Below are 14,283 nucleotides of genomic sequence, written 5' to 3' on the forward strand. Positions count from 1 at the left end.
TTCCCCTCCCCCCATCTTCTGATTCTGGCATCATTGGAGGATGAGAGAGGAGAGGATTAGCGACTTTAAATCCTGAGATGTTATTATACCGGAGGGCCTCCCCTGGGCCCAGCACATAAGTGTATGAAGAAAGCACACAGTGCCTCTACTGGCTGAGGAGTTTGCAAAGGCTCAGCATGGCAACATTCAGGGGTCTCTATAGTCAGGGGGACAGACAGACGATTCTGTGGATTCAGATTTCTGCATAATTGGGACCTCTTCTAGGGCAGGTGTGATCTGTACAAAAGGGATTGTTTGTATTTGAATCTGAGGTGAATCAATATCCTTGTGGGCAGATTTACTGGAGCTGTTGGGAGTGGTTTAAACTAATGTAATGCCCTGGTTCATATTTTTACTGTATGTATTTCATTTTGTGCTCTTCTGTGAGAGCTGCTTGTTCTCAGCTTATGTTTGGGTTTTTGTTGAAGATAAGGGATGAGGAGACATGCCTGCCATCTGATTAGGACGGTTGAATTGAAGGGGAGCTTTCTCTGCTGAGGGACACTGAGGTTGGGCTTGGGGTTTTTTCTGGTTCAAAAGAGATGAAGAGAGAAGATGTCATAGGGTTCAACCCGGAGCAGGGCCATGATTCACCGAAGCCCGGGTTGAGATCGATTCAGGTTTGGGGTCTTGGGGAAATGGTGAGCTCATTTGACTGCTTCATTAAAATGGGACCTTTTCTCTATTTTGTTCCTTTCTTTACTAACCCTTTAGTCAAGTTAAGAATAATAAAGCTAAGTCTTTGTATGCGGTGAGCTGTCTGTTATTTTGTAGCACTCACTTGTGCCAGGGTTACAAATTACATAGCATCCACACAAACCGGGGTTCGGCTGGGCTCGATCTCAATCCCACGCGTTTGGCAGGGCCAGAGATTGTCTTCCCTAGACCTACGCAGCTGAGGAAACCAGAGTGCTTCACTAATATGACAGGGGGCTGGGAACCAGGATGATAGGAGTGAGGGTGAGCCACAGATTTACGAGTAGATGATGGGTGTACCATGAATGTAAGGAGGGACAGGCCAATCATTGGGAACAAATGCAGGCAGTGCAAAGAGTTAAATTGTACCACAGAGGCAAAGTTCAAAAGGGCGAAGAGTGCAGAACTGAAGGTGCCGTATTTAAATGTGTGGAGCATTCAGAATCAGGCGGACAAACCCGTGGTACAATTAGAGATTGGTTGGTACGATGTAATTTCTTGCTCTAACTTTTTTTCCGGTCCTGATGAAGGGTCTCAGCCTGTTTGCTCTTTCCCATAGATACTGAGTTTGTGTGTGTTACTCTGGAGCACCAGCATCTGCAGTATCTCTCCTTGTGGTTGTCCATCTCTCCTTTTGGGTGTGGTTGTTTGTTGGTTCTATTGTGTACTGTGAATGACCTCAAGAAAATGAATCTCAGGGTTGTATATGGTGACATATGTATACCTTGATAATAATTTTACTTTGTAATATACTTTGAAATTTGGCTCCTATGTGTTATGGTCTTTTCTCCAAATAAATGCAGATCTTCTTGAGTGTGTGAGGCTCTGAAGTAGAAGAACCTATCACCGAATTTGAGCTATTGGGTAATTGAGCTATTTGGTGTGACTTCCTGTTTCCTCCCCCACCCCACCACCACTCCATAGGGCGTGACGCCAAGGTTAAAGCAGTTGAGATTAGCTCAGCTCCATGTCACACGGTTACCCTCAGCCCTGAGTGTCGGTTCTGCGCCGTGACTTCTCACAGCAAGGTTTGTGTGGAGACTGCACTATGGCAGGGTGGGCGTTGATCTCAGCCATTGCCCTCAGCCAGGCGCTGACGGTGCATCCTCAAGCTCCTCTCAATGTTCAAGGTAAGTCAACTGGTTCCAATGAAGCAGTTAAGGACTTGTAGGGTTTATCACTGTGGAAGGAAACGCCCTGTTGTTGTCTGACCAGAGATTTATTTTAATTCTTTTGAATACTAGTAAATATTTATTAAAGTTATTTGGCCTGCTTGCAGCTGGAATATTTCGATGTACACGTGTTGAATAAAGCTAATCTTTAGAATCAAAATCACTGACATGTTGTTCGTTTGCTGTTTTGTGGCAGCAGAACAGAGCAAGATGCAAAATATACTATAAATCACAAAAAGAAATATTTTTAAAAATTGCGCAAAAAGAGAACGAAGTAGTTTGGAAATGTTCAGAAATCTGTCTTCCGTCTCCTGCATCTCCTCTTTGATGCTGGCAATGAGAAGAAGGCATGTTCTGGGTGACGGGGGTCCTTCATGATGGATGCCGCCTTTCGATTCTGGGGAGGCCAGTGCCCACGATGGAGCGGGCCGAGTTTACAACTTTCTGCAGCTTTATCCGATCCAGTGCCGTGGCTCCTCCGTACCAGACGGGGATGCAGCCAGTTAGAATGCTCTATAGGAATTTGCTAGTCTGTGGTGGCATCTTTAACCTTTAGAATGAAAATTAAGCTATCAAAGTCAAAGTCAAGAATCATTAAAAATGCAGAAGGCGAAAGTCAGTGGACATGAGCTCGAAAGGAGACTGCAAGAGAGTTGAGAAAGTCTGGCACACCCGGGCTCTCCTCCTCCCGACAGAGGTTGAAGCGACTGCAGATTAACGCTTCTCTGCGGGCGGCAGTTCTCGATGAGGGAGACACGGAAAGCGGGCAGCTGCCGTGCGTCGCTCCGGGCAGCGAGCAGGGAGAGGGGAAGGTGGAGGACATCGCAGCGCAGAGCGGCGCCGGTCGATGCCGACCGCGCCCAGGTCTGGCCGTCCCGCTTTGACTCGGCTAATTGGCGGCAGAGGTGGACATAGCTTGCAGGGGAAGGGTAGAAGAGTGGAACAGAGAGGAGAGGGTGCTTTAAGGGTGTGTGAGGGAGGTTGCACAAGGGAGTGCTGGACTAATTCGGTGCGGTTCTAAATTTGAAAGGATCATGAACGCTCATCCCTTTGCCTGGATGTCCCACAGCAACGCAGCGTTTCCTTGAAATGCTTTTCCAACTATTTCTATTCTTTCTTGGCGGGTGAAGAATGCCCGCGTTTACCACACATCGCCAACTGCCCCTTGAGGAGGTAGGGGCGAGTCACCCTCAACCTCGAGCCGCTGCATTTCGTCTGGGGAAGGGTCTCTCACCAGGCTGGTGGGGAGCGAATTCCAGATTAGACGGCGAAGGAACGGGGGTATAGTTCCAAATGAGGGTGGGGTGCGATTACAACGACAATTTGTAAATGTGAATTGCACCTTTAATCTGGCAGAATGTCCATCAGCTCACAGCAGGAGTGACCCTCGAGCTGTGTGTGGAGACAGTCGGAGAGACAAGAGCTTGACCCCATCGTAGCGGTTAGCCCCAGAAAGGCGGCATCCACCCAGGACATGTCGCTGCTACCATCAGGGGGGAGTCACACACTCAGCGACTCAGGAACAGCTTCTTCCCCTCTGCCATCCGATTCCTGAATGGACAAGAACCCCAACACTACCTTACTTTCTTTATGTTTGCTGTCTTTTTAATATATGTAATATATATATATATATTATTGTAATTTATAGTTGTTATTGTTATGCATCACAATGTACTGTTGTGCAAAACAACACTTCACGACCGAGGCCAGTAATTTTAAACCCGGTTCTGAACACGGGCTCAGTTCCTGCTGCTGCCTCCAGGGAGTTTCCATACGACCGAGTGGATTTCCTGCCGGTGCCCCGGTTCCTCACACCCTCCGGTCGGTAGGTTCATTGATACGAGGGTGTAATTAAGCGCCACCGGCTCGTTGGGCCCAAAGTCCGCACCGTACCGTGCTGTACCTGTAAGGGCAATAACGAAAACACAGACAGACTCGGGAGATTGAGAAAGGAACCGTGGAGCCTGGCCACCGGGCAGGTGAAAGATGTGGTGGAGCATGGAGGGCCCAGATGACCCGGGGGGCGGGACAGGGAAGGTGTTAGAGAGACGGGGAGGGCGTAGAGGCAACAGGAGGTTACAAAGACGGGGAGGGGTGGAGGGGGTGACGGAGACGGGGAGGGTGAGATGTTGGAGTCGATGGACAGTGTGGGTGGGTGAAAGGACTGAACGGGGATGTTGTTCATACAGTGGTTGACATTGTTTGCAATTCGCTACCCAGCTGCCTTGGCAAGTAGTCCATTAGTTTTGTTTTTCATCTCTACCGAAACAAACTGTGAAATGCGTCCTTTAGTAGGTTACCGAACATCACTGAACTGTTCGCACAACCTCGGAGCTCACTTTCGAGGACTCCTCATCTCACGTTCCTCTTATTTATTATTATTATTATTATTATTATTTTCTGTTTGCACAGTTCGGTGTCTTTCACACATTGATTAAATGCTCAGTTGGTGCAGATCTTCATCGATTCTGTTATGGTTATTATTCCGTGAATTTGTTGAGTACGCCCGCAAGAAAATGGACCTCAGGGTTGTACGTGGTGACATAGATGCACTTTGATAACACATTTACTTCGCGCTTTTACTGGCTGGCGACCCTCATGCCTGAGTCACAGCCTCCATGGTAACCGAGAAAGCAGAATTCAGTTTGGAATTTGAAAACCAACTTCCTGTACAAACTCCAAACTGCAGCCCTGAGGAAAGACCAGTTGCTCTTACGTGATCTGGTCAAAGTGCGTCAGTCTACAAAGCCTCCAAGTGAAGACGCTTAGATGCCCTCCAACGAGACCCAGAGAGCAGCCCCGTTTCTGGGTAAATAGGGATGTGTAATAACTCTCACTTCCTGACACTGATGGAGTAAACTACATACGGTTTGTTCCGCCTCTCCTTAGTACACTGACACTTATCTCACTCATCTCCTGTGGTTCTGTCACCTAGCAGTTCACTGCTCTGAGGAAAATGTTCTGTGGTTAGAGATGTCACCTGCTGAAAAACCCGAGGTCACAACCTCTACCAAAACCTTTGGTTTATTTATAAGTTTGTGTCAGGCAGATTCACTAATCCTGCCCTGACCTCACCCACGCTGTCCTATCACAGTGTTCTCCCAAATATGTACATGTAGTCTTTTTGTTTACAAAACTGCAAAAAAAGTTTATTCATACAAAATACAAACATCAAGTATTTATACAGTGAACAAATTTAAATATGATTACTGTCAATAAAAGTCATTTTCCTGGGGGGGGGGTGACCAACCACTCCCAGAAATCCCCCCCTGTATCCATTGTGACCACTTGCTCCCCTCTCCAACAGCACTCGGGCACAAACGAGTCAGGGCCCGGAAGAGGGCCAGGCAGTCGGGCCTGGCAGAGCCCTTGTCTGCCAGGCTCCTGGGCTTGTGAATGACCATCTTGGCCAGGCCCATGAGCAAGTCGCTCCAAGCCCCCTGTGTGTGATCTGTGGAAACAAGCTGTCTACTGAGGCAATGAAGCCCTCAAAACTGCTTCGGCACCTTCAGTCCAAGCACCCTGCACTTAAAGACAACCCCGTTGAGGATTTTGAGCGGAGAAAACGTGAGCAAGCGGGACAGAAGCAAGTGCTGAGAGCCACCACCTCCACAAATGCTGCTGCTCTCAGTGGCGAGCTGTGTTGCTAAGGTTAAGAAGCCTTTCACTGTTTGGTGAAGCATTGATTCTGCCTGCTGCCAAGGACATGTGCCCTGAACTGTTGGGAGAAGCTGCAGCTAACAAGATGGCACAGGTTTCTCTTTCAGCTACCGCAGTTTCAAGGAGAATCAATGACATAGCGGAGGCCATCAAAGCACAGCTGTTGGAATGGCTTAACAAGTCACCATGGTATGCTATCCAGGTCGACGAGTCTACCAGTGTTGACAAGGCAATACTGTTGGTTTATGTGCGATATATATTTCAAGACGATGTGCAGGAGGATATGTTGTGTGTGCTGCTACTGCCAACTAACACTACTGGGGCAGAACTATTCAAGTCTTTGAATGACTACATGTCAGGCAAACTGGACTGGTCATTCTGTGTTGGAATATGCACAGACGGGGCTGCAGCTATGACTGGACGGCTGTCTGGTTTCACTACCCGAGTCAAAGAGGTTGCTCCTGAATGCCAGTCTACACACTGTGTCATACACAGGGAAATGCTGGCTAGCCGAAAAATGTCACCTGATCTTAACAGCGTATTGAGTGACGTTGTTGAAGTTATCAATCACATCAAAGCAAAAGCCCTTAACTCACATCTATTTGAGCAACTTTACGAGGAAATGAATGCAGAGCACAAATTCCTTCTCTCACACACTGAGGTCAGGTGGCTGTCGAGGGGGAGAGCCCTGGCCAGGGTTTTTGAGTTAAGAGAGCCGCTACAGAGATTTCTTTCAGGAAAAAAGTCACCACTGGCAGCACACTTCAGTGACAAGGAGTGGATAGCAAAACTCGCTTATCTGTGTGACATCTTCAACCTGCTGAATGAACTCAATTTGTCACTTCAGGGCAGAATGACAACTGTCTTCAAGTTGGCAGATAAAGTGTCTGCTTTCAAAGCCAAACTGGAACTGTGGGGACGGCGAGTGGACAGGGGCATATTTGACATGTTCCCAACATTAGCTGGAATTTTGGGAAAGACTGAGGCTGCACTGTCCTTCTCACAGCTGGTGCACAATCACGTATCTTCGTTGTTGACAGAATTCGAGCATTACTTCCCAACCACAAATGACCCAAGACGTGCAAAGGAATGGGTCCGTGACCTATTTATGAATGTCCCCGGTGAATCATCCATGTCAGTGTGGGAAGAAGATCAACTCCTCCAGCTTGCAAATAATGGTGGGCTGAAAAGTATGTTTGACATAACATCTCTGCTAGCATTCTGGATCAAAGTCAAGGCTGAATATCCTGAGATAGCCACGAAAGCACTGAAAACATTGCTTCCATTTCCAAAATTATATCTTTGTGAAGTGGGTTTTCTGCAATGAATGCAACAAAAACTAAATTGCGGAATAGACGGGACATAAGGAACCCCCCCCCCCCCCTTCACGTATCGCTGTCTCCCATCACCCCTCGATGGGACCGTCTTGTTGCTGGGAAACAAGCCCAGGGCTCCCACTGATTCAGCGCCATTGGTGTTGCAATGATTTTATATGTTCATACGAGGAAAATATGCGCTGTGTGTAATATCCAAACGTTACTTAAAATGGTGTGATGCTGTTGACTTATAAGTGACTTATAATTGATCTATCACTATATTCATACGAGGAAAATATGCGCTGTGTTTAATAGTAAATTCGTTAGATAAACCCTTTTAGAAACGAAATTGCGTGTATTAGCCACTTATAAGTGACTTATAGTTGACTTATCACCTATATTCCGGTCGTGATTAACATCCCCTCCCCCGCGTCGGCCGGTCCGCAAGGATATTGTCAATATTAAACCGGTCCACGGTGGAAAAAATGTTGGTGACCCCTGCTCTAAATGACCCCCCCCCCCCCCACACCGTACAGGGTGCCTGTATTTGAGGAGTGCGGTACTCAAACAGGGGCTGTAGCCTCTCACTCTCCACATAAGCGTGGTACACTGACTCCTCCCGGTCACGGATGGACAGAGTTGATGAGAATGGAGAAATCTGGGATCCACTACCTGCAGCGTTTTACCGAGCCAGCGACGCTCGATCCGAGATGGACATGCCGGCTCAGCTCATTTGAACTTTACACGGACGGTAAAGGTGGGTGATGACGCAGAGGCGGAGAGTACCTTACAGGACCTGATGTGCGGGGTATATTGTCTGTTACCAAACACAGACAAGTCACAGCCTGTGCAGCAGCAGTGAATGCTCACTCCACTGCCCGGCAGCCTTGCCCGAAAACAAGGGCAGTTCACTACGCGCCCTTGGCAGGCAGCAAAAGACTGTAAGTTTCTAATTGAATCAGACAACCAAATCAGGGATGCCGGAGTGGGAAAATGTAACTCAGTCCATGTGTGGAGAAATTGCACGCACACTGGAAACAGCGACACTATGCGAAAAGTAGAGGAACAGTTGTCACAACAACATACACAAATTGCTGGTGAAACACAGCAGGCCAGGCAGCATCTATAAGAGAAGCGCTGTCGACGTTTCGGGCCGAGACCCTTCGTCAGGACAGTGTCAGCCATGTTCCTCCACTGGAGCCCGTGCGCCGTGTTTCACACCGTGAGGACAAAACACGTGGCAAAACGACGGGTAAGGGAAGTCTACTAACACAAATGAAAGGAAATGCTACAGATGTGGAAACTCAGATCACCTGGGCAGAGACCCAGAGAGCCCAGCTCGTGGACAGATGCGCAGAAAATGCACTGGAAGGACCACTTTGCAAAACTGTCCCGGACAAAAGGATTAAAGACAGAAAAAGTGAACAATGTGGAGGATGAACGGAAGGAATTTGCATTTGTTGTTAGTGAGACTGATTCATCTGAAAAATTACTTTTTGTGTAGGTGGTGTGAATCTGCACATGTCAGTAGATTCAGGGGCCAGCAGTAATATACTGGCTGAAAATATGTGGGGAAACTTCACTCAGAGAAGATGAAGTGCCATTCATATATTCCTAAGCAGAAGAGAAGGCTGTTCCCATATTCATCCAGCACATCACTGGAGGTTGAGTGGCGTTTGAATGTGAAGTAAGTATTGGAAACAGAACAGAGCAGGCAGAGTTCATGGTGATAAAAGGTAACCCACATCCAGGCAGAGACACAGCTACTAAACTGGGTGTGGGAAAGGTTGGGGAAAGTGTCAGTCTTGACAGACATTAAAGAGTCACTTAAACTGCCACACCCAGAAGTGTTTGAAGGAGTAGGACAGTGGAATGCTGAGCAGATCAGTCTGTACATTGATCTGAACGTTCAGCCACTCAGACACATACCTTACAACTTAAAGGAGGCCGTTGTGAAAAACATTGAACAGCTAATGAAAAAGGATATTATTGAGAAAGTTGAATGCCCAACTCCTTGGGTTAACCCAGTATTAATTTTACAAAAACCCGACAGGGAAACCAGAATGTGCCTAGATGTGAGAAGGGCAAATGAAGCAATTGTGAGGGAGAGATATCCCATTCCAGCTGTAGACGAGATATGAATGGAGTAATGGTGTTTGGCAAACTAGACATGAAATGGGGCTATCACCAGCTAGAACTAACTTGGGTGGGGGGGAGGGACAGACACAACACTCTGTTCCCCCAGTGTGTCATAGGCAAGCCTTTCTGTGGGTTTCTTGACTCTTGGGATCTCTTTATCTCATCTTCAGCTCCTCCAGCTTCAACTACCCCTTGTGACCCTTCCTATCTACCAGAGGGTGTCTCCCCCATCCATCACTCGTGTCTTCCAGTGGCTCAGGTCCCCCTACTCCATGACTGAACTTAACTTTCTTCAGTTTAAGCAGATGCTGCCAAACATCTTCAACCCCTCCTGGTGTTAACCTCTCTCGGAAAGGGTTGCTGCTCTCATAGTATGACGAGTAATCAACATCAGATTCGTCAGTGGAAAACACATCTTCATGTCCCAACCTCTCAGCAGTTAATGTTCTTTTCCATTCCCCGGACACTCTGTCAAATTCTGGGGTTCCTGTGACTTTAGCTACTCCTCCAGGATAAAACATAACAGGTTTAGACAGGGTGTACCACAAAGTTCCTCGTTTCTGCTCATCATCCTACTTAGAAGGAACTTGTACCTTCTCAAAAGCAGCTCTGAACACAGGGTAAACGGACAAAGTTTTCAAATAGTTCTCCCTGTTTCTCTCCTTGAGCCTCTCACAATGGCAGTGTTTGTTCCCACAAGAATGGAAGCTCCACCCTTTGTAACTGGATCCGGGTAGACCAACACTGATGTGTCAATAGTCTCAGTTACTCCAACATCTACTTCTGAAAACTCCATCTTCAGCAACAAGTAACCATCGTATGGATACTCGTCAGTACTGAGCCCCTGAATCTCAAAAGCACTGAGTGGCGTCAATGGTAGATGCGTCAAATACCGATTATAAAAGGATCTATAAAAGCAAAGTAACTTGAGAACCTGTGTCACATATGGCAGTAACATAAACACCTTCAATTCGTTTGAATACATCACAGCTTGGTCCCACTAAACCTTCAGGAATAGTGTTTTGTATTTCAGTTTTTCCCTTGATACACTGATAGGAATGTTTAATATACTTACTATTATTTAATTATTTATGGTTTTATATTGCTATATTTCTACACTATTCTTGGTTGGTGCGACTGTAACGAAACCCAATTTCCCTCGGGATCAATAAAGTATGTCTGTCTGTCTATACTCCAAAATGCCAGCCCATTCCTTTACTGGGTTGATGCACCATCAATAACTCTGAGACGTGGGTTAAGGTAGGCTTTTATTGGCTGGAAGAAAGCACCAGCAGCAAGTGACCATCAGACGACATCCTGGAGACTGAGGAAAGGTCTATGTCCCCAATCGTCTTTATACCGGGGTCCGTGGGAGGAGCCACAGGAGCAGTCAGGGAGGGGGGGGTGTCCAGACAGGTATATGTAGTTCACCACATGGGTCCCTCCGTACTTTTTTACCTCTTCTTCTCTGTTTGATTAACTGCTGTTTTACTTTTCAAAGATTTTCCTGTCCTTCATACTCCCGCTTGAAATGTCCATGTTCTCCACAGTTGTAGCAGAAAATACCGGTCACTTCCCTGGTCAAGGGATCCCGCTCAGTAGCAGCCCTTGCCTTGGTATGGCCTACCAGTGGGTCCAGCTTCCTATCAGCCGTGTCGTGCTTGTTTGCAGTATCAGCCAATATCTCTGAGATACCTTGGTCCTCAGATCTTTCACGACAACATGCAAAACCCCTTTTGTGTGGCATCAGGGGTCGCTTTAGCAACAGAGGCTACTACCGAGGACTTTGCCTTGCTGACAGAGGCCTTCCACTCCTCCATCGTGTTTTCCACCTCTCTCACTTCTCTGAATAACTCGGTAAAAGATGGAGGAGGGGCATTTGAATATGTAGAGCAATCACGTCATGTGACAACGTGCCCTTCACAACTTTCTCCGTCCTCAAACAATTTCTCTCAGACTGTTGAATGTCCCCTTTGTGGCACAAACAGTGCAGCAGCTTCTCCAAACTGAAAATGTAGGCAGACAACTTCTCTCCTTCCTCCTGAAATGTGTGCCTAAACCTCATCCTAAGATCAGCTGCACTTGCAGCAGTGTTAAAAGCATCTTCCAGAGCTTTCAGATAATTAGCTGATGTGGCTCATGGATTTTCTGCCTTGAGGAACCTCACTATATCAGCCACTGGGCCCCTCAAGCTCTCTACCAGTCTCAGATTTTTCATATTATCATTCATCCAGTGACTGAGATGTCCACTCAGCCCAACCTCTTATTCTTCTTCCCATTAGGTGTGGGCTTGACCCCAGAGAACACTGCCAGCCTGCAATAACTTTGGCTGTCCGCAGATGTAAGTCTACATTTATCAGCCAGTGATGTTGAGCCAAAGCGAGCTCAGAATTTAAATCACCAGCTGAAGGACCTTTCATATCTGACAACTCCTTCCTCTCACTTTGCAGAAAAGAGAGCAACTTGATTTTAAAGTCTCTGCCCTCAGCTACGGGAAACTTGTCTCCCAGTTCTTCACCCTTTGCTACACTCCTCACTTCTCTAAAAGTATGGAGAGCCCATGGCCCCACTTCTCCAGGCGCTCCGAGATTCAGAGGAATATGTCAGGTTCGTAGCTGTGAGGGCTTCACCTAAAGCCCTGACAACACGAGGTGGAGAGAGCCTCAGCCACAGATCCGAGCTGCAGGAGGTGCGTAAAGCCGTCATGAATAGGCAACTGTAGGTATGTGTAGTGGGTCATCTTATCCTCAGAGGGACATGGACTGTGTTACCGAAAGCCTTGCACACACAAGCTCCAGCTCATGAAGGGCACTTGGGTACAAAACAGCATCTCAGTCCAAGGTTTGGTGGCCTGGTATGGATAAAGCAGCTGAAAGATACTGCAAATCTTGTCACGGCTGTCCAACCGTATCTAGACCTGACCCTCTCACCAATACTGGATGGTCCTTGGCAGGAGGTAGCTGTGATTTGCTCGGACATTATCAACAAACATTCCATTCTAGGAGTAGTAGATTACTACAGCCAATTTTACAAATATGACATTCTGACTTATGCAACTGCAGAGAGAGTTATTGACAGTGTGGAGAACATTTCCAGCAGACATGGACTGCCCGTATCTATCAAATTAGATAATGGACCCCAATTTAGATCTGAACAGATCAAGAACTATTGTGAGAATAATGAAATTAAACATCTGAAAACAACACCAAAGTGGGCTCAGGCAAATGGTGAAGTGCATCGCTGTTGAGAAGGATTAGTATTGCTCAGGCAGAAGGATTTGACTGGAAATGTGGACTGAGAAAGTTGGTGACTTTACAGATGAGTGGAACCTGTCACTGCAGGGAAAAGTCCTGTCAAATCTCTCTACAGTCGCAAAATGAGGGGGAAGTTACCAGGGATCAAGGAAATACACACAGCAGAACTGGAAGTACGAGATCGGGATGCAGAACGAGAAGGGCAGTGCAGACAATGACAGAGGAGCACGGGAGCCTGCTGTAAAAGCTGGGGACACTGTGCTCAATGTGGACAAATTCACCACACAACAGCACACAGGGTGGTGAGGAAAACAGGAAATCAAATGGTATTTGAATCTCCAAATGGAGGGCAGCATGCAAGGAACACCACATGTGGAAAAAAGTTCAACGTGAGAAACTTCTGACAAACAGGAGGATATTCAAGAGTTTGACAATGAGTTACTGGGACAGAAGGACAATATGATGTACAGTTAAGGACAAGCTCAGATTCACAGTGAGCAAAAGCCATTGCCAGACATTGAAAGCAAAGAGAAACTGGTGGAGAGACCTCAAGGGGTTAGAAAACAATCTCTGAATTTAACAATTTTGTATTGAAGAAGCTGTGTGTTTTGAAATAATGAAAGCTGTTGTAAGATGTAAATGAAGTTTTCAATTCCAGAGTTATCATTATGTTAAGACAGAAAATGTGTTGGTTATAGACGTGCATGTCAGAGAATATGTGTGGAATTGAAATGGTTAAATCTGAGTTGACTGCTTTCTAAAACATTGAAGTTCATTCCTCAGGAAAGGAGGGATGTCACTTATTGAAATGGAAAGGTCAGTTCATGGAGTTTGACACTTGTCAGGTACAGTGATGATATCATCAGTCTGGGACAAAACAACACGTGATGTGAGGGAGCGTGGAAGCGAGACTTGCTCAGAGCTTGAAGTGTTCTGGCATGATAGACACACTCTCTGATTAAGTACTAAGATAAGATACAAATATACAACAGGAGAGATTGAGGGAGGGGGGAGAGAGGGAATGAGGGAGAAGGTGAGAGAGGGGGTGAGGGAGAGGCTGAGAGAGTATCCACTAATTGCACAAGCTCAGTGCCAGCATAAATTCAATAGGCTGCTGGCTTTTGCATGTACAATTCAGTAATTGGCAATCTCTTCCAAAGATTCAGCAGAGCTCAGATGGGCTGAATGGCTACTTCCTGAAGTAGGATTTTGTACGTGTTGGTGACTGTAGTTGCGTGGTTGAAAGAGAAAGGAATGTGGTAAATTCAAAGAGGAAGAACAGCGAGACTGAGTCACCGTCACCCTGAGTGGCATGAAGAGGGTTTTACCAGAGGATGAGGCATATCGATTCTGTAGCAACCAAAGAAAAGGGGAATTAACCCAGCGGCTGAGTGATATTTTTAGACAGTTTGATGATATGGTAACCAAGGGAAATGATTGGTAAACTGGTGCTCATACAACGGACTGCACATGAACCCACAAGTTCACTTCCTCTCTCCCCATTGTTTGTTTAATCTCCAAGGATATGTGCAATAACGGGTAAACACAAGAGATTTTGCAGACGCTGGAAATCCAGAGGAACACACGCAAAATGCTGGAGGAACTCAGCGGGTCAGGCAGCTTCTATGGAAATGAGTAAACAGATGATGTTTCAGCTGGAGAGAAAGACCAACAGCCACAGTAAATTTATTTTCAAACTACATATATGCCACCATATATAACTTCCAGGTTCACTTTCTCGCAGACATTTACAGAGAAATAAAGAAATCCAGTACAATACAATTTACGAGAAACTCTCCATGAATAAAGACTGACAAACAACCCAGGAGATCAACAGTTTCTCAGATACTGAAAGTGTCCTGTCTGGCACCAACAATAAATCCACGGTCAACGTCACTTGGATCACATTTGTTCCCCAGTCTGATGCTTGGCCTGAACTGCAACTGACCCTTTTGACCACATCTGCATGCTTTTATGCATTGATGGTACATGATTGGCTGATTAGAT

General features: G+C 46.4%; 1 protein-coding gene across 1 annotated transcript in view; it reads left to right on the forward strand.

Moving 5' to 3' along the window:
* Window positions 1–1,672: 1,672 nt before the first annotated feature.
* lyve1a (lymphatic vessel endothelial hyaluronic receptor 1a) overlaps window positions 1,673–14,283 on the forward strand; it is a 38,544-nt gene continuing 25,933 nt past the window's right edge. Inside the window, exon 1 of the mRNA XM_059974003.1 lies at window positions 1,673–1,865. Coding sequence (XP_059829986.1) covers window positions 1,784–1,865 — 82 coding nt within the window. The 5' untranslated portion in view covers window positions 1,673–1,783. The remainder of the gene's footprint in view (window positions 1,866–14,283) is intronic.

This window comes from Hypanus sabinus, chromosome 7, assembly GCF_030144855.1.
Source record: "Hypanus sabinus isolate sHypSab1 chromosome 7, sHypSab1.hap1, whole genome shotgun sequence".
NCBI lineage: Eukaryota > Metazoa > Chordata > Chondrichthyes > Myliobatiformes > Dasyatidae > Hypanus > Hypanus sabinus.